General features: G+C 38.5%; 1 protein-coding gene across 1 annotated transcript in view; it reads right to left on the minus strand.

The window, feature by feature from the left end:
• Positions 1-12351: 12351 nt before the first annotated feature.
• LOC139725236 (ras-related protein Rab-27A-like) overlaps positions 12352-26161 on the minus strand; it is a 103929-nt gene continuing 90119 nt past the window's right edge. The window contains exons 3-4 of the mRNA XM_071636331.1: positions 18939-19166; positions 12352-13878 (exon numbers count right to left, since the gene is read on the minus strand). Coding sequence (XP_071492432.1) covers positions 13674-13878; positions 18939-19166 — 433 coding nt within the window. The 3' untranslated portion in view covers positions 12352-13673. The remainder of the gene's footprint in view (positions 13879-18938; positions 19167-26161) is intronic.

The raw sequence follows: 26161 nt of genomic DNA on the forward strand, positions 1-26161 counted from the left end.
TAAAGGCTGCACCCACAGAACACTGCATTTACACGAAATCTGCGGCTTGTCTATAGTTTGTAGCCATGGGGCACACTAGAGCAGCTGGTTATTACCTCCGCCAAGAAAGGTCATGTTTTCATCGGCATTGGTGACCGTTTGTTTGTTGGTTTGTTTGTCTGTTTGCAAAATAACTCAAAAAGTTGTGAATGGATTTGAATGAAACTTGCAGGTAAAGTTGATGATGACACAAGGGACAGATGATTAGATTTTAGAAGTGATCCGAGAATTCATGTGGATTTTTAAAGGATTCTAAAAATCTTTTGGCAGATAGGGTCAATGAACTGTGCATATTTGAGGTTTGCATGCTCTGCTCAGGCGAGGCTCTGTGTAGCTGGAAGCTGATGACGTACAATGTACACAACAGGCTTCTGTATTGGGAAATTGGGTGATTTTCAGCATGCATGTATAATAGGTGGAAATGAGCTGCTTTGCAGAGGTCTGCACTCTAGAAGTACTTTTCTAATTTGTTCGTCGTTAATGGCGAGCTTTAGATCAGCAACATGAACACTAAGACGACGCAGCCTCCTGGGTTGAACAATGGAATCTGGGGGGTGTTTCATCAACGTTTGTCAGCGCTGATAACTTGAATCACCATAGTAACAGTCAGTGACCGGAGCATCTCAGCCAATCAAAACCAAGGATTTTGCTGAAATTGTCAGCGCTGACAAACGTTGATGAAACGCCCCCCAGCTGTCTCGCGCATGTACAGAACACCATTTTGGGCCTACATTTGTAATTAGCATTGTCTTAGCATTTCCGTTGCAGATCTAAAGCTCGCTAACACTCGATTATGAAGGCAGTCTAATGTGGGCCTGCACATGTCCTCACACACACACACACATATGCAAACACACATACATACAGACATTTTATTTTTTCTCCCAGGACAAATCTGTGAGGTTTATTTTCATCCAACATGCAATACAAGACACACATCCTGTGCACCTGTGCATCTGCTTTTTACACCATAGATTCTCCTCACCCCTCTGCAAACTTCCGTCCATTCCCAAATGAATGTTCACATGATATGCGCTGCAACTGGATCTTTTTAATTGGAGATGAATATGGTGCTCGTCCACAGGGAAATTTGAAGAGCTAGTTATTACTTATTGGTTTGCGGAGGAAAAAGGGGGACGGGAGGGGGTGCTACAAGATGTCCTCATAGCCATAATCACATTTATTCATTGCTCACGTGGAGCATTGATATGGCATCTCTGAAAACTTGTCTCCAGGGATTAGATGGGGGAAATGGAATGGAAAAGGGAGGGGGAGGAGGGAAGGAATGGGCATAGGTATTTTATTACACACCCACACCCACACACACGCGCACATCCAAACACACATTACATACATTCACAATCAAACACATACATACACATTCATCACATCATTTTCATGCAGCTATCCATTTGTCAACCCATTTCAGCCATGATTTCCTGTATTTCTTGCAAAATTTCTTTACAATTCTAAACCGTGTATAACTCTTTTTAAAACATGCCATTAACCCGTTGAGGACGAGTCCCGAGTATACTTGGGCAAGTGTCTATGGGAAATGCATGTTGTAGCAAAATCAGTCCGTCCGCGACGGGTTAACCTCCTTTTCATTCATGGAAATGTTTGGCATTTTTTGGCAGAGTTTTTGTATGTTTAAGCATTGTGTGGAAGAAATGTATTAATATATAACATCAAATATCATAAATTCAAACCTTTTAAACTTCTGCCTCCCAACAATGCAGTTTGTTAGACAGAAAGACAAGAAAATTGTCATTACTACATATTTTTACACCTGCTGCTTATACCTACAAGATCATCCACCATGTATACTGTCTTTGTCACTTTTTTATTTGCTTTTTTAGTTTACGAATTTCACCTCTCTGGCTTTTGTTTTGTTTTGTTTTTTGTCTTTAGCCTAGCCTTAAACTAATCTACTTGAGTGGTATTTAAAGTTTAACAATGAAAAAGAAAAGAAAAAAAAAACACCCAAACTTCTGTTGCAGTTGCAAAATAGTGTTTTTGCCAAATACATACATTGTACTTGTGGACCCATTTTTTATTGTAGTCCAAGTCCTAAATAATAAAATAAGTTGTCAACAGTGATAACCGGTGCCACACCAGCTGGTAGATAGAAACAAATGGCATGCATGTAGTGTAGCTGTCTCACTGAGGTAACTGGAATTACCCTGCTATCAATAGTCACTTTAAAAACATGGCCCGAGGGCATGCAAATATCTTCTGATTTCATCTGCCGACAGTATGCACAATATTTGGCTCAGACAAGATGACTGTATTATTATCTCAGTATTATGCAATCAATGCACTCACTTCTCATTCACCATACGATCTCACCAGAAGCAAGACCATACACAGAAAAATGAAAATTCACACATTGCCTTTCCCATTATCTCAGTCCCAGTGCTTTCCATTTTTTAATTATTATTCTTTGATATTCAAAACTAGACTTGTCTTTCAGGTCTCACCCTCATAAAATAATATCAAGAACCTGATTGTAGTTAAACCCAATATGGAATACCATATGGTAGAAGAGATATACACATAATACCACTGCCTAACAGCATACCTAGGCAAATGAGAAATCATACAAATTTAAAAATATAATAGCATTTAAAATGAGCTAGTTACTTTGTTTCTCTTCTTTTTTACAAAAACAAGGAATGTTACATAATTTGCACTTTCCATACATAATGCTCTCGTGCATTTTAAGAACAAAAACGCTAAATATCGTCAACAGTTCATTATCATGACAAGTATACATGAATATAGTTTTATCATACACAACGATGCAGAAGTACCTTTTGAGAACATTTTTCTTTACACAGCTTACAACTTGTTTGACAAATGAATTTCATGCAATAACCTCCTTTGAATCATACCACATTTACCTTCAAACAAAATATCCCCACATCGTCGTACGTATATTGCAGTTTAATGCAATTTAAATATTCACAGACATATAAAGACAACAAATTGTGTACTGAAAGCATACATCATGCACCGCACTGCTTCAGTCCCCTCTCTCAAAGCAACAGCTCACAGGGGACACCACAGTATAATACTTTGGCACACAGGTCCACTAGAACACAAGTTTCCAACATGCTCTGTCTCTGCACTACATCATGGCAGACTGATCGACCAGAACACGCTGGTGATCTTCTGATGCCTGTGAGTTGTTGTCAAGAAGACATCAATGAAATTCTCCATTATTACTGCCGAACTATTTGTACATAAATGTCAGTTGGATTTTGAATGTTTGCTCTGGGAGGCTCAAATGAATAGCACTCCAGTGCACACCACCATCACATTCACAGCACTTCCGCTGCAAGCAGATGATCAAAAATCAATGTCTAACAGCAGAGCTGCGATAACAAAACTAATTAAGGGCCACGCTCTCATTCAGCGAGGCACGGAGGGCAACAGTATCCCAGGACTTCACTTTTTCAATCTGCACATATTCAACTGTCTTCCGGTGACCAGTATGTCAAAGGTGTTCAAAACGAGAACGTCAATTAGCACATGCATGCAATTACATTTCTGATAAATTGATTTGATTTGATTCACCCCACTTGATGAGTCATTGTCAAGGTTACAATGAGACTACATCAATTCCCACTATGCCCTCTGCACAAGGGCTCTGCCTGTCGTATGATCATATAGTAAATCATAAGTCTTCCTGTATATAATGATAAAGAAAAAAAACTGCCATTCCAGTCTTTCTCCTCTTAAAAAACAAATTTACCTTTTATAAAAGAAGAGACAAGCAAGAATGTAGCCTGAACAAAAAATGAAACGTGACCATAATTCATATCAATGTGACAGCACAAAGTTACTCAGCTTACTGATCCAGAGTTCATTGATTGCAATACCCTCCATGTTGGTGCAAAATGTATCCACAAGGGAGTAGAGACAGAGTGCGGACTTTGTATCATACATGTATCTACTTCTGTATTTGGTACACTATACCAATGACCTCTGAAAAACACACAGATGTCCAACATTTCACATATGAAAAAAAAAAAGGCAGATGATATTATGAGTTCGACTTTATGCATTTCTTGTTGATTTAGTTTTGCTTTCAGGGAATGACTATTTTGTATTTGGTCAGATTGTTTTACCCTACATCATCTATGCAAGCCATCCTGCATAGCAAATTCATGCATGCCTGTGTCTAGAATTCGGTCTTGATGGTTTTTTTTTTTCTTCTGATGTTTTTGACTCTTTGGAATGATTACATCCTGTTAGTATGCCATCGTATGAGAAAATAGTTTCAACCCAGTCACTTTACAGCTCGGTATACTCTACTACAGTTAAAAAAAAATACATGTAGAGTAATAGATTCTGTGCAAGATATTAAGTACTTCTCTACAAACATTTAAGGTTAGAGCATGTTACAAAGTTCATGACACAGAAATTTCTGTTGATGACACACCCCTGTGGATCTGCACTTGTGATTGGTTTGATACATCATTGTTGAGTACACTAATCCCAACAGACAGTATTCTTCATTCCTTCCATTCATCAAAATCTTCAATGTTTTTATATCCCATTTTGGATTGGTTGACGGGAACCATAATTATAGCTGTAATCAAAATAAATGCAGGAAGGTGACAATTTTGACAGAATAGAATGCCACTTTAAGAAGTAAGCAAATTGGGAAAGAATATATAGACATGATAATATCACAGACATACAGCACACTAAGAAATAAATGATGGCTAAAACAAAAATAGTCCACCCTCTTGGTTTCCATCATGAATTAGTGGTTCATGTTAATGAGAAAATTTCTGCACACATACAGACACAGAACACATATCTACTTATCTTCCTCAACAGAAATACGAAAACAATTATTTTAATCAACATTTCATTTGTGACATGCTCTCATCTTCACAAAAAAAAGTGCATTGGAACAAATGCAAACATATAGAAGGCTTCAAAGTCAGGCTGCTAGCCTCTTGGAACTACTCGGAGATGTAATATTGAAAGACGGGCTATGAATAAATAATCTCTTAACGCGCACTACAGAGAAGACACGAGACAAAGCATATTTGCACTGATCCCCACGTGACCAAACAGAGTTGGTGGGTAAATATCTGAGTAGTCAGCGTAGCTGGTCCCATCGTCCCATCGCAACGGGAGTGGGTGCGAGGTTGAGTCTGCGAGTTGCGAGTCGACGCGGGCAACAAGTGGAGGTTGCGCGCGTGGTAATGAGATGCATCAATATTTGATGTGTGGTCAGTGAGCAGTGGGTTAGTAAGTTCTGGCAAGATTCGACCTCTAGACAGCTGATGAAAACGCAGGGGGCCAAATCAAACACGTGCTCTCTAGTTCTATCACTCCCAATTAACCCCCTACAAGACTTACAACATCACTGAGATGGCTGGCTGTGGAGGGTGCATCATGCCAGTACTGTTGGATGGAATGATTCTATATGCACTATTTCAAACATCTAGCTGTGCAAGACTGAAACAATCAAAAAAACAGAAACAGGTTGAAAATCTAACTGAAATTCAGGCAGCAATATCAATCTTGTTGAGATAATGAATGCAGGTAATCTGACAGTGAACGTGGCCATAACATTCCATATTTGGCCTATATGAACTTGTACAATCATGGTGAGCATCATTTTCAAGATGCAGCAACGCCGTGTACCAAGCTTCCCCCCCCCACCCCCATCCCTCTCATTTCTCTCAACTGCAACAACAAAATGTAACTAAAAATTGCACTACCAAGAGAAAACTGCGCAGAATTGGGGTCCAAGTCAACGCGAGAGTAATAAGCAGTCCCTTGGGGTTCAGGACATGCCATTAATTGCAGAAGATTGGAAACCAAGATATGGAATTTTGTTGTTGCGGCTGTCATATGTTTCCTTGCCACCTCACCCCACAGGGTCAATCTAATCTCGGGCGCCCTCGAAAAAACAGTGATTTTTAGGGCAGCTCTGGAATGAAGTGGCATGGAAGGTAATTAGATAGTGCCAGTTGCCTAGACTTGCGAATGAACCAATTAGGAAAACTAGCTGGCACCTAGCGGGAGCAGAATTTGGGAGATATGCAAGACACGAATGGCTAACATTCCCCCCCCCCCAAAAAAAAAAAAAAAAAATGGGAATGCAAGTGTGTAGAAAAAATAGACGACAAGCAAGGAAGCGAGAGAGACCTGAAAAAAATTGAGAGAGATGGGGTGGGCTGAAGACACACAGTCGGGCAAGACCACTGATGTGCAGGTGAAAGTAATGACTGCGAAGATGAAGAGAACTGGCCGAGGTACAGAAAACTTGAGAAAGATAATGAGAAGACAGTGAAGAGTAGACATAAAGAAAAGGTAAAGCCTTTAAATGGCTGCCATCAAAATGCAGTAAAGTATGTCCCCCAAAAAAATTACAATCCACTTTTCGCATTGATAACACCCAATATGATTAAACCATCTAAAATGCTACTTTAGGGTCTTAGAATATAACATCTTAGCTCTATTTTGCAGAAAACTCCATTCAATTAGGTTAAGCGGTCACAGAGAAATGTGGATTGTTGTAAAGCATGTCATGAGTCTGATTCTTCCAAGTTTTGCACTTGGATGCTCTTGGAAATGCAAATTAATGTGTGAACACAATAGACAGAACTTGGGAGGGAAGAGATTTCTGACATGCTCGACAAAATTCCTCATTTCTCTTTGACCACTGAAGCAAATCGAATGGGGTTTCCTGTAAGATGTGGGCAGTGAGTTATAGTTTCATACCCTGAAATTGTATTTGGATTGATTCACTATTTTTAAAGCCATCATTCCGGAGGGTACCGTTGTATTTTCTTGGGGGACATATGGTATAAATATTTTTTTTTTTTTTTTTTTTTGGGGGGGGGGGGATTTCAACCAAGTATGTTGACCTGCTAGGAAGCGCCAGACTCAAAGTTGTGACAGCTTCTTTACAGAAGCACATCAGTGCAATAAATGAGCAAAATCGGCCAATTAAGGAGATTTTGACTATTCATACAGTCATCTACCACCATAACTTTGCTTGTGGTGAATTCATCACTTGTTTCATGAACAAAATAGCAGTTATACGTGCGCCCTTGTCCAGAATTTGTATGAAGAAATATACTATATTATGTTTCACAATTTTGATTTAACATGTTTCCATTAAACGATCACCTCTCCTTAATAATTTTCGATAGCTGAAAGAGTCTACTAGGGGGGTAATGAACTTACCCATCTAAATAAAAGGATATCATATCAACATCACAATGTCTAGATTAGAAGAACACTGAAGTGTTTTAACACATACAGCACAATTTCTCCACCAAACATCCTCAAGTGATCTCTTGCCCTTATTCTTGCAAAGAAAATAGATTTGAAATTTCATATCCTGAAACAAGCAAAATACAATTGTGAAAATTCACATCCATTCAGTGGTTACAATGATCTTCAACCAGCTGAACTTGCTTTAATAGCACAATTCAGACTGATTGAACAGAGTCATACTCTTAAAATTCCAAGTAAATCCGGAGAGAAAAATGACAAATCAGAGAAAAAATAGGCAAAAACAAGATTAAACTAAAAGAAATCATTTTGCAACCTGGCATCCACCCTGCCCCTATACCCACCACAGAACTACAGTACAAACAGTAGAGTATTGCACAGCAGTGATGAAGCATAAGCTAAAAGCCAATATTCAACATGATGTGGATTAGAATTTAATTTAGCAGCCATGCACAGCAGCCAAGCATGTGAGCTCGGCTCCTCGAAATTGAATGAATGAATTCGAGTATACTGACATACTAAACCCAATAAGGTCCAATTCTTTGGGGGTGGCATAGTATTTATAGCCACAAAATTTCCCTCTCCCATATTGATATTGCTCAAAAACAAATAATGTACTTTGAAATTAAACAAAACAATATTCATTTGAAACTTTTCTCCCTCTCTCCCTCAATCTCGGAATCACTTTCTCTCTCCCCCCCTCCCTCTATATCATATATCACTTTTGGTCCCTCTCCATTTTCATCTCTCTGTTTTGTTGTTGTTGTTTTTTTTGTCTCTCTCCATCTATCTCACTTCCTTTACCGTATTTCCATTACCATCAGCAGGCAAACAAGTCTTTGATTGTGGTAAGATGCGCTGTCTTCTCTAGATCGGGGAGCAATTTCCACTGGTTTCGTGGGCATTATCATCCCGGCTCTCGCGGCATAGCTGGGCGATTGAATTGAATTATGGTTAAGACTCAAATGGGACGTGGCTGATCCCCCAAACTTGTGCACTCCTCGCATCCGTCACAAGTACACAGATATATGCGTACCTTTGACTCTCAGCAGTTTTTTTTGTGTTTAGTTTTTTTTTAAGCCTTGCCTGCTGCTTTACCATAAGGTATGAACTCGTAGAGCATGGCCAAAGATGACTTTTACAAACCGATGGCCATCATATACTCCGTGAGTCCCACTTTCATTGATTCACAAATTTCTTGGTTTATTGTGATTCTGGAGTAGTCAATCATCAGAAGATGACTAATTTACACATACACCAATTCAGCTCAAATTGCTCGGTTGCTAGGCAATGACATCAAGAATATGCCATCCATTTCTCTCCTTATTCTTTATCTTTCTTTCCATATTGTCATCATCATCCCCCTTTGTTTTTGTTTTTGTTCTTGTTCTTCTCCTTCCACCCACATTCTTTCTTTATCCCCTCTTCCTCCACCTATCTCACATATCTTCCGTCCCAGGCCACCCGAGAGCTTTTGATCAGACATCAAATGCCAAACCCATGCCAACACGCTGCTCAGCTTTTAGCCTAATTTAGGATATTGTTCTCAGGCATAGATACAATGTACATCTCATCCTGAATCTATACTCCAATCATAGAAATGAATCATGTGAGTACAAAGGAAAAAGCAAATATACAAATGATAAATATAATGATACACCAGCCATATGAGGGAAGCGATTCAATGAAAGCACACATAAGCAGAATATCTGACTATGCATATAATTAAAGAGCCACCAAAATCATTACCTCTAATGTCCTGATTTTTTTTTGGAATGTGCAGAATCTTGCTTTTTTAGCCATCCAAGATGAGTTGGTAATCATCTTGCCATTAAATACAGTGAGATAGCTGCCTTTTTATTCTGACATACTGTTTAATTAGTTGGGTAACTCAGGTGACACCTTCAGATAAAAGAAGTAAGCATGTTTGATGTCACTTCGCATAACATTTGTAACAGGACCTGTGAAATATATCTCATCTTAATATTCTACATGTACTCATGGTTAGTCAGAGAAATCTAAACAAAATTTTTGTTTCCAGAACTATATACTTTTCATTGAATTACTGTAGCAAAATTATGTCACACTGATATTTAAACCTCAGGCATTAACCCACAAAGTAAAGCCCTACACAAGATAAGAGAATGTAGGAATTACTAGCTTATAGTTTGGATGGGATCAATTGTTGAAAAGGCATAAAAAGCAGATGGATGGATTTATTTCTCATTTCTGGACCCTGTTGCTATCAACTCAACTTGCATTTCAATGCAACTTCACATCAAATGCAAGTCCATTGAAAAATGCATTTTTGTTTTAAGATGTGGGTGAGTTGGGGGACTTACCTGTGATATTTTGACTTGCGTTTAAAACCTTATGTTTCTAGCAACAGGGCCTTGATTTCCAGGGATAACATATGACACATATTTTGGTATACTCGATACGGTTAGGTCAATCTTTTGCCTTATTAAAAAAAAATATGGCAAGGAAGCAATTGAGAACTGTCAATCAAAGAGTCACACAATTAAGAACAATACTACAACAACAAAAAAAAAAAACCTTGAGCGGATCACAGCCCGTCATGAACAGATGAAGATATTAACCGAAACAGTGACATAACATGATGTATGCCAACTGAATCAAATAGCAATGTTGATGTAAAGCATGCTAACACTGATAACATTAGAAAAAAGGTTGGTGAAGCCTCACTAATGATGTCCCATTACACACAGATTGATCCAATATAAGGAAAAACCAGCAAGAACAACCTCAATCCGAATGAGCAACACATACTTATCCCTTTACAAGTCTTTCACGACATGGTTGCTACTCAAGTGACTGTGCTTGGTGCGTGCTCTCCAATTTATACAGTTTGCACACACCAGTCTGGTCAAATTTTGCCTGAAATTTCACCAGAAATTATACATTTTGAAAATGTCATTCCAAACTGAAAACTGCGTGGTATTTTGCAAGAAGACAGCATTCAACAAAGATAACTAAGTACACATATAGGATAATCATTACATGATCCATAATATAATTTAAATAGTAAAGACACTTTTCTTTCATCATTTTGAACTGGCCAGCTACACACAAATTTCGTAATTGTGATAAAATCATTTATTCTCACGGTGACATCACTGCTCGGCAAATATAATGTCAAGGCATAGTTCAAAAGCATACATTCAGGTGTGATGTGTAACAGTATTGCTGTCCTCAGCTGTCACATCAATTTAACATACATAATGCTATAACTGATTAGTAGCAATAAAACAAACCCCTGCCCCTCAAGAATCCAAGACACATAGTATACTAAACATATGAGCACTACTCCAAATGATAAAATATTTACATGTGATATGTGATATATATACATATACATATTCATATACAGTATTCATAAATCTATTTAGAGCATTGCAGCTTCTACTGTTGAGAAATGAATGTTATCTACCTTTTGTGAGGGCAAGGCATTCATTTTGCAATTCATTTCCCCTCTAAAGCTCAACCCAAGCTCCATTCCACCCCACATACTTTGGAAGCCACTTTCAACTGCCATACAATCTGTCAATCATGAGCCTGTCTAGCTCCTATATGCTCTCTTGATTTACGTTTTCACACTTTTCTTGACAAAGGCTGCCCACTTACAAACAATCAAATAAAAACGAAAAAGAAAATCGATTTCGCTTCTTTCATAACTGGCTGCCATGATACACATTAATCAGAACATAATTTTTCCTCAGTCTCAGCCCTAAATCTCAGCATCTACATGACCAGTAACATGCTACATATACAGTACAATATTCCATGGACACAAACGAGTTGAACATTAAGTTTCCACTTAGAATTCAACTTTTTTTTTTAGTTGAAAATTACACACTTGTTGTTGCCAACAGGACTGAAACACTCTAGCAACCGAGCCTGCCAAAAAATGTCAGGTTAAAGGCAAGAGGCTGTTACCCCCTCCCCATGTGGTTTGCAGTACATTGAGTTGACATTTCTGAAATCCCTTTTGCATGAACACAAATAGGACTACTGCCCCACATTCTCACTATGTGTGTATGTGTGTGTGTGTGTGTGTGTGTGTGTGTGTGTGTGTGTGTGTGTGCGTGTGTGTGTGTGTGTGTGTGTATGTGTGAGTATAGGTAGGTTGAGTGTCATATTTTGCTTGTATGTGTGTAAAGGTGGGGTGAGTGAGCCTTTCAATTGCTTTATGTGTGTAGCAGGTTATTGATAGATCATTAAAGTGAACATATACTTCTGGGGACCATTTCATGAAACTTTTTGTCAGTGATTTACACTGACAACTGTTAAAAGCTACTGAAATCCTTGCGTCTGATTGGCTGATAGCAAATTTGTCGGTGAAAACCTCCGACGAAATCGTTGATGAAACATTCCCCTGCTGGAGTTTAAAATCCTCCCAATTTGTATCATCACTGCACAACTTGGGAACCACCACCAAGAATCGGTACTCTACCATAGGTTTCCATGATTCTCATTCTGTTCTGTTTGGGACTGAATTGCCAAATGCTTGTGATTAGAATAAGAAACTCAATGCTGCTATCATAGCAATGTCTTAAACCTTTTCCTTGCATTCTTTTATAATTTTTCGTTGTTGTTGACAGGAAGGCCAATTTTGAGAGATGAGAGATAAATACTATCAGATTTTAAACAATAAAGAGAGAAGTTGGTAACACTGTCCACGCATTGAATCTCCTGAAGAACAAACAAACAAACCACGAAATAAATTCCTATCCAAAGTGGTGACCCCCCTCCCTTTGAGAACAGATTTATAGATTCAATTTGCAGGATATGAATACAAGATTGAAGAAATGCATGAAAGCTTTTATCCCAAATCCATCCTGCCCACTTTGCAACAACAGCCATGTTAACAAAATTATATGCACTCTCTAACCGCCCACACCTTCACACACATACGCTGAAATATTCTAACCCCAAACTTGTTGAGTTTCTGGGTGGGGGTCGGGGGGGGGGGGGGGGGGAAGAAGGAGAAGTATTTCTATATGTATGTCTTTCAGTAAAATCACCTAACGTATACAGGACACACACACAAACACACACACACAAATTCAATTTTATACTGTGTCCTGTTTATGGCAAGCACATGAAATATCACTGATAAATCCTGAAAATGTGTCCAATTCATCATAAAGAGTTTGATACATGGATAATACGGATCACAGACCACATGCCTATACCATTTTCCATGTCATTACTTTTTGAGGTGAGATTCACACAATCTCAAAAAAGTATACACAATCTCAAAAAAGTATACAAGAGTTGTAATGACATGGGATTTTCTACAAACTTCACATTTTGTTTGTGTATCATTATTTCTTCCACAGATATCTTGTCACAAATGAGTACTCAAAGCACCAACCCATGACAACAATATTTTGTCATTTCACTTTAAAAACTGACTCACAATCACAGACATTACAAACTTCATGCTTTTCCACATCATTCACATTTGAAAACCATCTTTGCAAAGCAGGAAAGAATCTATGCGCAGTAGAATCACAAATGTTAGAAACATACAACTCTGGTAAACAGTCAGTGATACCTCTTACTCATATAGAAAGTGGTGAAACACTGAGATTTGGCAATTCTTGAATGGTAAGTGTTCAGATGCTTTTTATTTTTCCTACAGTTGACTGCTCTTCAGGTACAGAAAAATATCTACATTTATATTCTGTTATAGTGTCTACTTGAAACACCATGGCAGCTTATTCAAGTTGAACACTTACAAATTCTCACCCTAAATTACTCTCTGCGTTTCATGTGTTCAAAACATAAACAACCCATTATTCCTATTTTAAATGCATAAACTGTTTGTGGTAAAAACTTTCACTGTTTTCTTTCAGAGATACAGCCCCATACACCAGTGACTTCTTGTAATGATCCCTTTTTAATCTCTACTGTTAGAAAACATGTGATCAAATTGATGATTTCATTTTCGTGTTTGACTCCTGAACTGTCCTATCTTACAAAATAAATATGTTACAAAAAATAGCATGGAGATGCATACTGCTTACACTCTTTTAAATTCTTTCCAACTTCCAACATTCAGACCTGTTGTGTATTCACATCGCACAACCTGTGAGTCTTGTGTAGATTATACTCTCAGTATAGACCCACTCTGAAACATGAACACTCCGGCTTCGTACCCTCGCAAAATTCTACACCAAAGAGGGCGCTATATACAGATATGACATCTACCTTGACTCTGGAGGGAACGTGTTTTGCTTGGGAGGAGGAGGAGGAGGAGGATGAAGTAGGAAGAGGAGGAGGAGAAGGAGGAGAAGAAGAAGAAGGGGTGATGGGATTGTCTAGGTGGGCTTCAGCTAGCAGCCACACCCGTTCCTATTTTCCCCGGCCTCATCTACCTCCATGGGGATGCCCTGCCCGTTGCCGTGGGCGATGACTGCCCCAGGAAACTGGCTCTTGTCCACGCTGCGCTCCATCCTCAGCATGACGTTGTCCAATAGGCACTCGATAGCCTTGGCAATGTTGTTTCCACTTTTGGCACTTGTCTCAAAGTAAGGTAACCTGCAGAAGAAGTGCAAGAAAATAATCAAAAACCAAGTCATTCAAAAGACAAGGAAATGAGACAGCAATAAAAAAAAACACACATTTTGAAGAGGAAAAAAAAAAAAAGATAACCCTTTATAGTAATTCATGTCTTATCTCCTCTATACTTGCAAACAGGAGCTGGATCTTGCTGTTGTGCATAGGTATTCTTTTGAATGGATCAGTTTACAAGATTGTTTGTTAATGTATATACAGTTGAACCTCTATTATCCGGCCTCCCTTTATCCGGATCTCTCTATTATCCGGACGCAATCTCGCCGTGATTTTTTTAAAACTAATTACGGGAAGAAAGGGGGATTCCCAACTCCTTGAGAACTCCTACCCAAACACACATGAATTACATATTACTTCCAATATGATTAACATACATTGCATCAAATTTCCTTCCAAATTGCTTATCTTCAGACATTTCAACATCCCAAAACATCCCCAAATGTAACAATGAAAAGGTTGCAGTATACACATTACTACATGTGGTACTACAATGGGCTACATCAGTATATGTGTATGTATATGTACATGTATAAAGCATTGAGTCTCCTGTATCCGGCCAAATCCCTTATCCGGATGAGCCCCGGTCCCGACTTGTCCGGATACGAGAGGTTCAACTGTACAAGGTAAGTACAAATGCTTACATGTGCCGAACACCGACAGCTAAAATTTAGGGTACTATTGTAAACAGTTCAGAAAATAAGAGTGTCCTGATTGCGTCAACTTTACAGTTGTGCTGACGGTTTAACTTGAAACCTGTCAGCATGCATGATAAATAATGAATTCAAAATAGAATGTGTTTATAATAGAAATGCTCAATGACTGACTTACTTGGAGACTATTGAAATAGTGGAAAGCTGTGTTATAGGTATTATACCTACATGCATGAGAAAGAGTTAAAACCCAGATATCAAAACTGAGGCAGTTAATGCATGGTATGTAGATATCTGATCTCATACGTCGATATTCATGTTATTCTCTTTCTATTTTATTCTCTTCTATCTGGCTTTCTTGCTGTTTGTCTGTCTGTGTGTCTTGTCTGTTTCTTTCCTTCTCTATCTCTCTCTATCTCATGATGTGATGTATATTGGCAATACAAACTCATGTCTTTCTTAACCCAATGAAGATGAGCTGGTTTTGCCATAACATGCTTTTCCAAATAGACACCTGCCTGAGAGAACTCAGTGACTAGACCTCAACAGGTTAATATCACCCTAGGCATTCTGCAACCTGTGCTCTCTTCCTTCATCCAATCTGCTGATCAATATAGCACATGTTACAGAGCATTCAGCTGAATTACAAGTGGCTCACGGCAGTGCTTAAAACAGGACTTCCTCAAAACTGATTAGGGTACGAAAAAGGGAAAAACATCGATAAAGCAGACGAGTTGAAGTAGCGTACATAGAGATGGCTTGCACTTCCCCAACATGGTAAACAGACTGGCTTACAGAACTGAGACGTGCTCTAAATTGCAATATATCTGGAATTCTAGGTTAAGTGACATACATCACCAAATATGGATGTTGAAATGAGCTGCAACAATGGCATAACCTTAAAAGTATGTCTTCATGAGATTGAAAAAAAAAGAGTTTGAAAAGGAATGAAAAAGAGACTGATCAACTCTTCCCTTTGAGAATTGTCCGATCAAAAGTGATAAACAGATATTAAAGATATCTGAATTTGTCTGTGTTATTAATATATCTCAATGTCAAGCACATGATTACCAGAGCTTTAGCAGCTAGTGAACAACAAATTAAAAAAAAAAAATTAAAAAAAAAATCTATTTGAAAATGTGACACCAGTTAACCGTGTTTTATTTTCCAACAAAGTGAAAGATATCTCAACACAGGGGAAACCATATGTACATAGGGGTTATGATTTTTTAAATCACATTTTCTTTGCAAAGGCTGGGGGGGGGGGGGGGGATACTAGGAAAGACTGTCACCTTTGTGTCTGCATTCATTCATGCTAGGTGCCCAAAATAAATCTCAACACTGCCCTGACTCAAGACACATGATCAGCACTCCGTCTGTGTGCAGTGCACATTACATCCACGTTTCAACACTTCTGTACTTGGTGGGCATGGAATGGCATTTCAAAAGGAGGCATCTACAAACGACACCACCTTATGCACAAAGGTAATGCGGGCAGCTAGAGATTGTGCGTGGGATGGCCATACGGCTCATGCATGAGAGGACAAGCCTGCGACATATGTAAGCAGGCCTTTTGTGAATTTAACAGATTCCTAGCTTTTTTTAATTTAAAGCATATAAAAAGGGAGAAACAACATTCCTTTGGTTGATCCCCAAATGGGTTACAGTCCGGAAAGTTATGCAATCTGGCTATATATAAAGCTTCATACAATGATGCATTGAGGAGGTCCCTAACAGGAAAAGAAAGAAAAATGGATTAAAGTCATGACAGTCTGGTTTTGACAAATACCTGCTCTTTTGTATGTTACTTTGTTTATGATTAATTATTTTTGTTATTGTTTACCTACCAACACTTTTTCTTCTGCTGTTCTCCTTTTTTAAAATCATAAACACACGAACACACACACACACATAAACATATTGCTTTAATACAAAAGTGAACAGATTATTTGCCAGTTAAAGGAGACAATTATAACCTTACAGACCTATTGGATACTGTGGTATATATGGTAGAAAACCCAGCTAAGAATTAATAAGAGCTCTGCTAATGTTCTTCAGATATATGCATGAGTAATGACAGAAATGACAATGACAAGACCAAGTTTGCAGAGAATGGGAGGGTCATTTATGTCAAAGCAGCAATGTGCTGTTTACTGCAATTTTGCAAGACTGACTTTTGATCTCTATATACTCAAACCATATCAATGATATGCATTCTGTAGAGATAAACTATCATTTATACAACAATTTCCATTTGATGTCTTCATTTTTCCAGATGAACTTTTGAATTAAAGAATATATCATAAAACAGTACTCTTCACAGTTCTTCAGCTGGAGCAGGGGGAAAAAAATTCTTGTCTTTCAGGTCAGCCAGTTTGTATCATGTTCTTGATCTCCGAATGAGAATGATGTACATCTGCACATCCACTCCTAAGGGGATGCTTCTTGAGACAAAAACAAACAAACAAACAAAAAGATAACACAGAAATTTCTGTCTCGATCAGAAAATTAGCTGGACTGAAAGACTGAAACCGCAAAGCAGCCCTTTTACTGAACTTGCCGGCAGGGATTGTAATGCATCAGCGTCAAATTTACATACCCTGGAAAGTTGCTGCATGATTACACAGACCTAGCTAGCAAAGCATTCAGAAAGAAATGCTCTCTCTTTCTCTTTTGAATACATATAACCAATCACACAAGAATGCATGCAGTGATGCCGCACTGCATGAACGGATGATGGAGTCTCAATAGCAGTGGATAAAGAGAATCTTGGAGTGGTTATTTATTGGATTATAATAATTTTGGGTTTTTTTTGTTTTTTTCCAAACTGATCATGGGGTTTGTTTTATTTTGACCTGTCACTCTGGCAAATTGTCTGACATACAGGTGCAGACCATGTACAGATAATTCCATGGCATGTGGGGTATACACACACACACACACACACACACACATATTTTTATATATATATATATATATATATATATATATATATATATATATATATATATATATATATATATATATATATCGTCGCTGGGGCGACAAGACCTCGTATATACAAAATGTCAAATGTTCAGGAGAGCCAAAAAACATGGCGGCCAAAGCACTATAGCGAATGGGATAACCTTTCCTTTGACATGCCGTGGTGGCTTCATTTTTGGAGTAAGACAATAGGGATTGGGACAGGACGTCACTTTACCCGTTATTTGACCATTAATCAAAAAAAGTCATTTTCACCAAAATTGCAGATACAAGGTCTTGTCACCCCAGCGACGATATATATATTTAGATATATCTTACTGCACAAGACTGATTCATAAATTTTTGTTTAATACAAAAATGATGACCCAAATTCAGGACTCAAAGACTAAAAGTTAATCTCAAAGATTTAAGACGAGTCCATAGAGAGTGTAAATGACAGTCACAACTGTAACGAATTGGGCCGTGGTCAATATCTCTGGATTATTTTTGTCAACAGTTTCCTGGAACAACTTAACAAGGCAGATTTATAGTCACATCTTTCCCACTTTCATTCCACCTTCTGCATTGATTGACGGTGACTACATTGTAATCACAACAGGGACAGGTCACGGCCTGGTAAGATCTCCGTCGGCTGCGCGGAACTCATCACGTGCGCTGTGCAGTGAGAATTAAACATACAGCAAGTGCAATACAGCCATGAGGTGAGCCACTGGCCAGTGAACCAAACCTAGCTCTCGCCCCCATCATGTCCCAGTCCCACTCTAAGCCACCGACAATGACGTTGCCAGACATGCTCTGCCCCCCAGTGGCCACGATACAGACGTAACTGCAACCTGCCATTCTAATGTGCCCCCTACATGTTTACACGTATATCAAATTTCTCAAATCTCCTTGGTGTCATGCCACAAGAGGAAATCTCTAAGTGGAATGTCTGATTTTGCCCTTTCTCTCATACATGATGGAATATGCAAGCATTCCTACATTACGAGCCACTTTCGATGAAGATGCAGAAGCTAACAACCCCCCCCACCACAATATTCAAAATCTAGAAATGGCATACACATCATCGAAACAGATAGTATGGGACTTTAAACTTCCTTATACTGTACATTTCACAGACATATGCAAAGTAGTGCTTTACAAGGGGAAGTGGACAATTAGAAATACCATGGCAACTTTTCGAAGAAACTTTGTTTTCAGTTTCATAACTCTGTTCAAAGAAAGTGTGAGCAAACAGAAATGACTTGAAGTAAAGTCTCCATAGGTGCTGCAAAAAAACCAACAACAAACGAAGAAAAGTCTACAAAAAAATGTAGTCTAGAGCAACAGCAACTTGCCATGTTTGGTGTTTAGTTTCAAAGTTGATAAAGTTCACAATGCTTCTCTCACCCATATTTCTCCGCCATCTCCTTGGCCCGTTCGTCCACGACCACTCTCTGGTCGTCCAGATCGGACTTGTTGCCGCATAACACCACGTCTGGGTTCTCGCAGTAGGCGTGCATCTGGAGCTGCGTCATCCAGTTTCGGATGTTGAGGAAGGATTGTTCGTTTGTGAGATCGAAGAGGAGGAGGAAACCCATGGCGTCCCGAAAGAAGGCTGTCGTTAGACTTCGAAACCTGAAAAGACAAGACAAAAGAAGAAAATTAGATTGAAGGATGTACATCTTATCTTCCTGTTGCAACCCATAGAGGTGAAAGTAAATGTAGCTAGGAAAAAAGAGTCCAACAGAAAAAAGTAAAAGGTGAATGATATAAATATTACATATCAACGTTACCAAAAATCCCTGCAAAATTGCATCAGAGCTCATGTTGGCAGGGATGCATTTTGTAATCGCAAGCAGCACATTTTATTACTGCTCCTTTTAATGAGCAAAGCGGTTATCATGTTCAAATAGGCATTCGGTACTTACGTACATCACAAACAAAAAAGTTAAAAGCAACCTTGACTCACAGAAGAAAAAGAAATTAAAGGTAAAGAGAAAGCTGTATCAAGCTGACCAAGGCTGAGCCACTTCTCTCCACATTTCCTCTGAACGTTTTACTTGAGAATGATTCTTAATTTTTTTTTTCATTGAAATGAAACCTTTCATCCTTTGCTTTTTTAATCACACCCTGATTTTCTGTTGGGCACCTTGATTGAATAATGTGTACACACTACATACTGGGATCATTAAAACATTGACGCTTTAACATGCTGCGCACGAGTTCCGAGTCTGAGGCTATCAAGATTGGACAGCTTCCCGCCCGAGTGATATATATATGACAGTCGTAATCAGTGACTGATGCGACGACGGAATGAGTGCTCTCAGGAGGACATTTATTCAAGTGAAATCCAATTGTCTGGAGAAAAGAGGGAGAATGAGCGATATCGTGAATTTTGCACATCTTGTATCCATCAATTACTGGTACACACCAACAGCCTCAGAAATGCCATATCTACTTGCATCCAAAATCAATATCTCAGATCCGACTCTCTTCCAGCTTTGCCAAGAGGAATCAATTAATTCTTACCATACCCTCATTTTCACAAGTTTGCTGCTTTTTGCCCCAGAAAAAAAGTTTTTGAGGAAAACAAAAACACCCCAAAGTTTCTAACCACACTCATAGAATGATATACATTTATCAATTCACTCTATATGCACTGTGTCTAAAGTGACTGTATTTTCTTACAATATTTTTCTTTTATTTCAATTTCAATCATTGCTATACATTACACTTGACTGTTCAAATATATACAAAACATATCATCTCTTGTTAAAGAGTATACTAAAAAATGTGATTGAAATCTTTTTTAGAAAAAAAAAGATTTCCCTCTCAGCCCGAATACTACATACACACACACAGAGACACACACACACACACACACACACACACACACACACACACACACACACACATGTAAACATCTGTATAAACAGTATTTGTACCACTTTTATTCTAGCCAATCTACCTACAATGTAATCATGATAAAAGGCACGATAATTGTACAGAGCATAATTATCCTCCAATAAATCACTTAAACTTTGGTGTACAGGAGCTCAGCTGCAACTGCCCTGACAAAATACATACAAATTACTTAAAATTTCACACTTAGACTGTTGCAAGCACTTGCTAAATACAAAAAAGCACAACTAGTGTGATTTTGTGACAGCCTGCTACATAGTGGTGAATGTAGAATAAACTGCCTTGCCTGACACCTTCAGTTTCTTATCACACTCTTAGATTATACCATACATCACTTCCACTGTACCCTTTATAATTGGTTCTTGCTGATAGACATGCTAATAGCACAGATCCAATACTTCAGACACATATGAGTCAAACCCACTATATTGGTGCAATTCAGAAACTTCAGCAAAATTCTGATTATTCTGCCTACGTGATAAGAAAAAAAGATATTAGACATTGCAGAACATGCTTCTTGCAACTTACAGTGCCGACCGCGGGAAACGTCACGAAAACCCCTAGGGCAAATGCGGGAAGCCCTTTCGTCCGGGCGTACTAGGTAATACGCGGGCGTTTGGACGCGTACAGACGAGGGAAGTCGCCCGCACTTTCACGCTCGTCTAAACACCCGCATTTGCCCGAGCGCTCCAGCGCGGAATTAATGATATGAAAATCAAACTCTCCCGTCAACCATCGGCTACATGAAGGAAATTAGCTGAAATCGATCCGCGAAAATCTTTTGAAAAGTATCAGTAATTTGCCGGATGTTTGCTTTTACGTTCGAAAGTAAAATAATAACCATAACATTCAGCTCCCGAATATGCTAAAGCAAATGTCGAATGATCCCTTTGACGTTTGGAAATGAATAACAATAATACTCCGTACGATGATTAAATAAATGTCGGATGTTTGCTTTTACTTTCGGAAGTAAATAGCAATAACATTCATCTCCGGAAGATGCTAAAATAAATGTCGGATCTTTGCTTTGACGTTCGGAAATGAATAACAATAATATTCAACTCTGTACGATGATAAAAATAAATGCCGGATGTTTGCTTTTACGTTCAAAAGTAAATAACAATAACATTCAGCTCCGGAAGATGCTAAAATAAATGTCGGATCTTTGCTTTGACGTTCGGAAATGAATAACAATAATATTCAACTCTGTACGATGATAAAAATAAATGCCGGATGTTTGCTTTTACGTTCAAAAGTAAATAACAATAACATTCAGCTCCGGAAGATGCTAAAATAAATGTCGGATCTTTGCTTTGACGTTCGGAAATGAATAACAATAATATTCAACTCTGTACGATGATAAAAATAAATGCCGGATGTTTGCTTTTACGTTCAAAAGTAAATAACAATAACATTCAGCTCCGGAAGATGCTAAAATAAATGTCGGATCTTTGCTTTGACGTTCGGAAATGAATAACAATAATATTCAACTCTGTACGATGATAAAAATAAATGCCGGATGTTTGCTTTTACGTTCAAAAGTAAATAACAATAACATTCAGCTCCGGAAGATGCTAAAATAAATGTCGAATGATCCCTTTGATGTTCGGAAATTAATAACACTAATATTCAACTCCGTATGATGATTAAACAGATGTCGGGTGTTTGCTTTTACTTTCGAAAGTAAATAGCAATAACATTTGGCTCCGGAAGATGCCCAGAAAATGGCAGATGATTGCTTTTTACGTTTGGAGGTGAATAGCAGTAACAGTCTGCTCCATATAATAAAATAAATGTCGGATATTTGCTATTACATTTCGAAATGAAGAACAGTAACATTCAGCTGCATTTGATGGTAAAGTAAATGTCTGATGTCTGCCTTGACGTTCAAAATGAAAAAACAGTAACATTCGGCTCCGTACGATGCTAAAATGATTGTCGGATGTTTGCTTTTAAATTTGGAAATGAATAACGGTAATGTTCTGCTCCGAACGATGCTAAAATAAATAACAGATTGTTGCTTTTACATTTGGAACTGATTAACGGTATCAATCGGCTCAGTTAGATGCTAAAATAAATAGCGGATGTTTGCTTTCACGTTTGGAAATGAAAAAGGATAACATTCAGCTCCGTAAGATGCTAAAATGAATGTCGGTTGTTTGCTTTAACATTTGAAAATGATTAACGGTAACATTCGGCTCCGTAAGGTGTCAAAATACTATATAGTAAATGTTGGATGATTGCTTTTGCGATCAGAAATGAATAACGGTAACTTAAGCCTCTTTACAATGCTAAAACAAATGTCGGATAAATCAGATAATTTTGCTTAACATTCGACGTCGTGCGATACCAAGTTGATTGCATAAACCTTCGACACTTCGTTGCTGCTCAATTTTATTTGATCTCGACATTATGGACGCTATACCTATTTGATTTAATTGTCCTTATTTTATCAACTTTCGACATCAGCCGCTACTTTATAGTTTTCTCGATCACTAACGTCGGACGGTATGACCTAATCAACTTTGGACATTGGTCGCTATTTAATAATTTCATCAACCTTACACATCGGTAGCTATCATTCCGATGTTCGTTATTCCGAAGGCTCTCTAGTCCGAAGATTCGTTATTCAGAAGGTATATTGTTCCGTTAATTTCATTTTCGGATTCATGAATCTTCAGAATAACGAACCTTCGGAATAACGCCACAAACGTTCGAATTAACGAACCTGTAGGTTTAGGGAATTTGTGTGTTTCGAATTTAACGACCCTTCGGAATTACGAACCTTCGGTATATTACGAACAGCACCCATCCGATTATCAACCTTCGACATCGATCGCTGCTTACTGATTTTATCAACCTTCGACGTCGACCGTAAATAACGTATTTGATTGACACTTTCGACGTCGATCGCTGCACATTAGATTGGCAAACCGTCGAAGTGTCGATCGCTGCCTATTTATTTACTGGTTCCCCAATTTCTGACTTAGTTACTGATTTAATCTACCTTCAACATCGGTCGGTCATTATATTGTAAGTGGCCACTTATTGTCTCGAGCTTGATATTTCCCAATGGCGTCCACGTCTACACACACACACATAAAAAGAAAGAAAAAGATCTGAGTCTTAAAGGTCTAACGAGGCGTGAAAGTCCTTGTGTGATGCTTTTAATTGTGTCATTCACAATAGTGTCACGGTCCCTAAGATGGATGAAAGAGGCGCAGATCTTAAGAAGCCACTTGAGTTGAAGTTTAACACCGTCTGTCTATTCTTAAAGTACACGATTTGTAGGGGAAAAAAAAGACAAAGAGAGGGAGAAAACAAAGAAAACGTAGGAGAGAGAGAAGGGTATGGCGAAACCACCAGAGTGGCATTATGTAATCAACAAAGCTGCGTTTAACTTCACTCGAGTCCCCGAGAAGTGGTACTACACGTGCATGCATAATGTTTATCTTGGATACATGTACTGTAGGTACCCTTCTCTCCTTTCATGATAAATTGTTTATACGTATCACATAACTATGTCAATGCATGTTTACGTCGCAATTTGTCCAATCGGGGTTTTCCCTCTTTAAGGAGTGCTTGCTTTCCAAGAAAAAAAAAAGAAGGATGAAATTAATGATTATGAGCAAAACTGAATGCATTTAAGCAGCGGAATCGCGCTACATCAATAGCACTCCAAAATCTTCGAGTGATCCCGGAGGTCACTCCGAGTGAAAATGAACATTTTCACTCAAAATTCACTCCAATTTCACTCTAAATTGACTCCGTTTTAAATGTATCCACCCCTTCAAGTGTGAATGTTTTCATTTTTTTTTTTTTTTAGAGAAAGAGAGAGAGAGAGAGAGAGAGTAGGCCTACTGTGCATTGGAATACGAATCTCTGCTGTGCAGCGATATTATGATCGCTATAAAAACGATCAGTTCGATGAGCAAAGCACGTGCTTGCCCTGCCAGCAGTGAGTGCGCCATGTGGTTCCAACATACTCATCTTGTGTGCCCAGCGTGTTTTTATCACAGAACTCTTGTGTGTAGAGTTCTGTCGTTTTTACGTTATGGTCAATTCATGACGTGTGAGTGCTTCGACTTGACGCCTGTGAGATTGACAGGTGCCGTTTACGAGAATAAAAACTGTCAGTAGTGACTATCAATCCCAAAATCAGTTTCTATATAATAATCAGACTAATTACTTAAATGTAGAGTTACATGTAGTTACATGTATTTCGAATGACAATGCGAACATCCCCTTTATCATCACACTTTTGATACGGCGGACAGAAGGCCGTTAAATTTCATTTCAATGATTCGATACAATCATAGCTTTTAAAAGGTCCAATTAAACAAATTGGATATGAAATCACGGTTACAGCTCGTTATTCCGAAGGTTCGTTAGTAAGGTTCTTTAGTCCGAAGGTTTGTTAATCCGAAAATGAAATAAGGTTCGTTATTCCGAAGGTTCGTTAATCCGAAAATGAAACAAAGCTCGACTTACTTCGAAGGTTCGTTACGGACCCTATATCATTTCGGATCCTATATCATTTCGGATCAACGAACCTTCGAGATAACGAACCCTATTTCATTTTCGGATTAACGAACCTTCGGAATGACGAACCCTATGTCATTTTTGGATTAACGAACCTTCGAAATAACGCCGCAAATGTTCGAATTAACGAACCTTTTTTCGTTTTCGGATTAACGAACCTCTATGGTTTAGGGAATTTATGTGTTTCGGATAAACGAACCTTCGGAATAACGAACCTTCGGAATAACGAACAGCACCCGAAATCACAACGTCTTTATCTTGTTAAGATATAAGACAAAAAAAAAAAAAAAGGTCCCTCAGTTCATGAACTTGCAATGTTTCTTTATTGCGTGTGTTTCTAGCTTGTATTTGGCACTCACGGAATGAATGCGCGTACAGTATATTGTAGGCTACATACTCGTGCTCTTGTTGTTGCTGAACATTTCTCCTTCACAGTGATTGTGTGGCATGATCGTTCAGTATGTTCAGATGGTGTTAGTGCGTTGATTAAAATGTTACCACAATAGATGCACGTGTGCTATAACAACGATCTGAGGTCTTTGCTACGCGCTGCTTTCTTGTTTACAAACATTGAATCTTGGTGAACTTAATTCACTATCGTCCCCATGCTAACATGCAAAAGAAGAAAACGCTTTTGTTCTTGTTTATGTGTACCATGCAGTGAACAGAAGGTAGACCTGTAAACTGTGCCGCTAGGCCCTAGCTGTAGTTTGCACTTTGACGGATTGTCACTGCTCGTCTACTATTCGAAGCGAAATGAAAATCAAACTAGAGATCTCGTGCTGTATACTTTCTCGTACTGTGTACTATATACCATATTTAAAATGCAATTTGTGGTAGTACTTGTCAACGCTGTGTTTTTGGCTCAAACTTTTCTCTCTCAAACTTACTTGGTTACGCAGGGGCGGATCCAGGGAGGACCGCAACCGGCGCCCGCCCCCCCCCCCTTTATTTTTGTTGTTGTTGTTGTTGAAACAAAAGAAATGTAAAAAAAAAAAAAAATGGGGGAGGGGTGCGTGCGCCCCCCTTTAATTTTGTAAACGCGCCCCCACTTTACGGAATTCCTGGATCCGCCCCTGTTACGGGATAATACCTATCAGAATTGTGATTTTGGTGCAAGCTGCATGGCAGTATTGATTTTGAGACACTTCTATGGTCCGTCAGCA

This window comes from Diadema antillarum, unplaced genomic scaffold (genome assembly GCF_040938485.1).
Source record: "Diadema antillarum isolate AM-2024a unplaced genomic scaffold, OU_Dant_1.0 scf00000016, whole genome shotgun sequence".
Lineage (NCBI taxonomy): Eukaryota > Metazoa > Echinodermata > Echinoidea > Diadematoida > Diadematidae > Diadema > Diadema antillarum.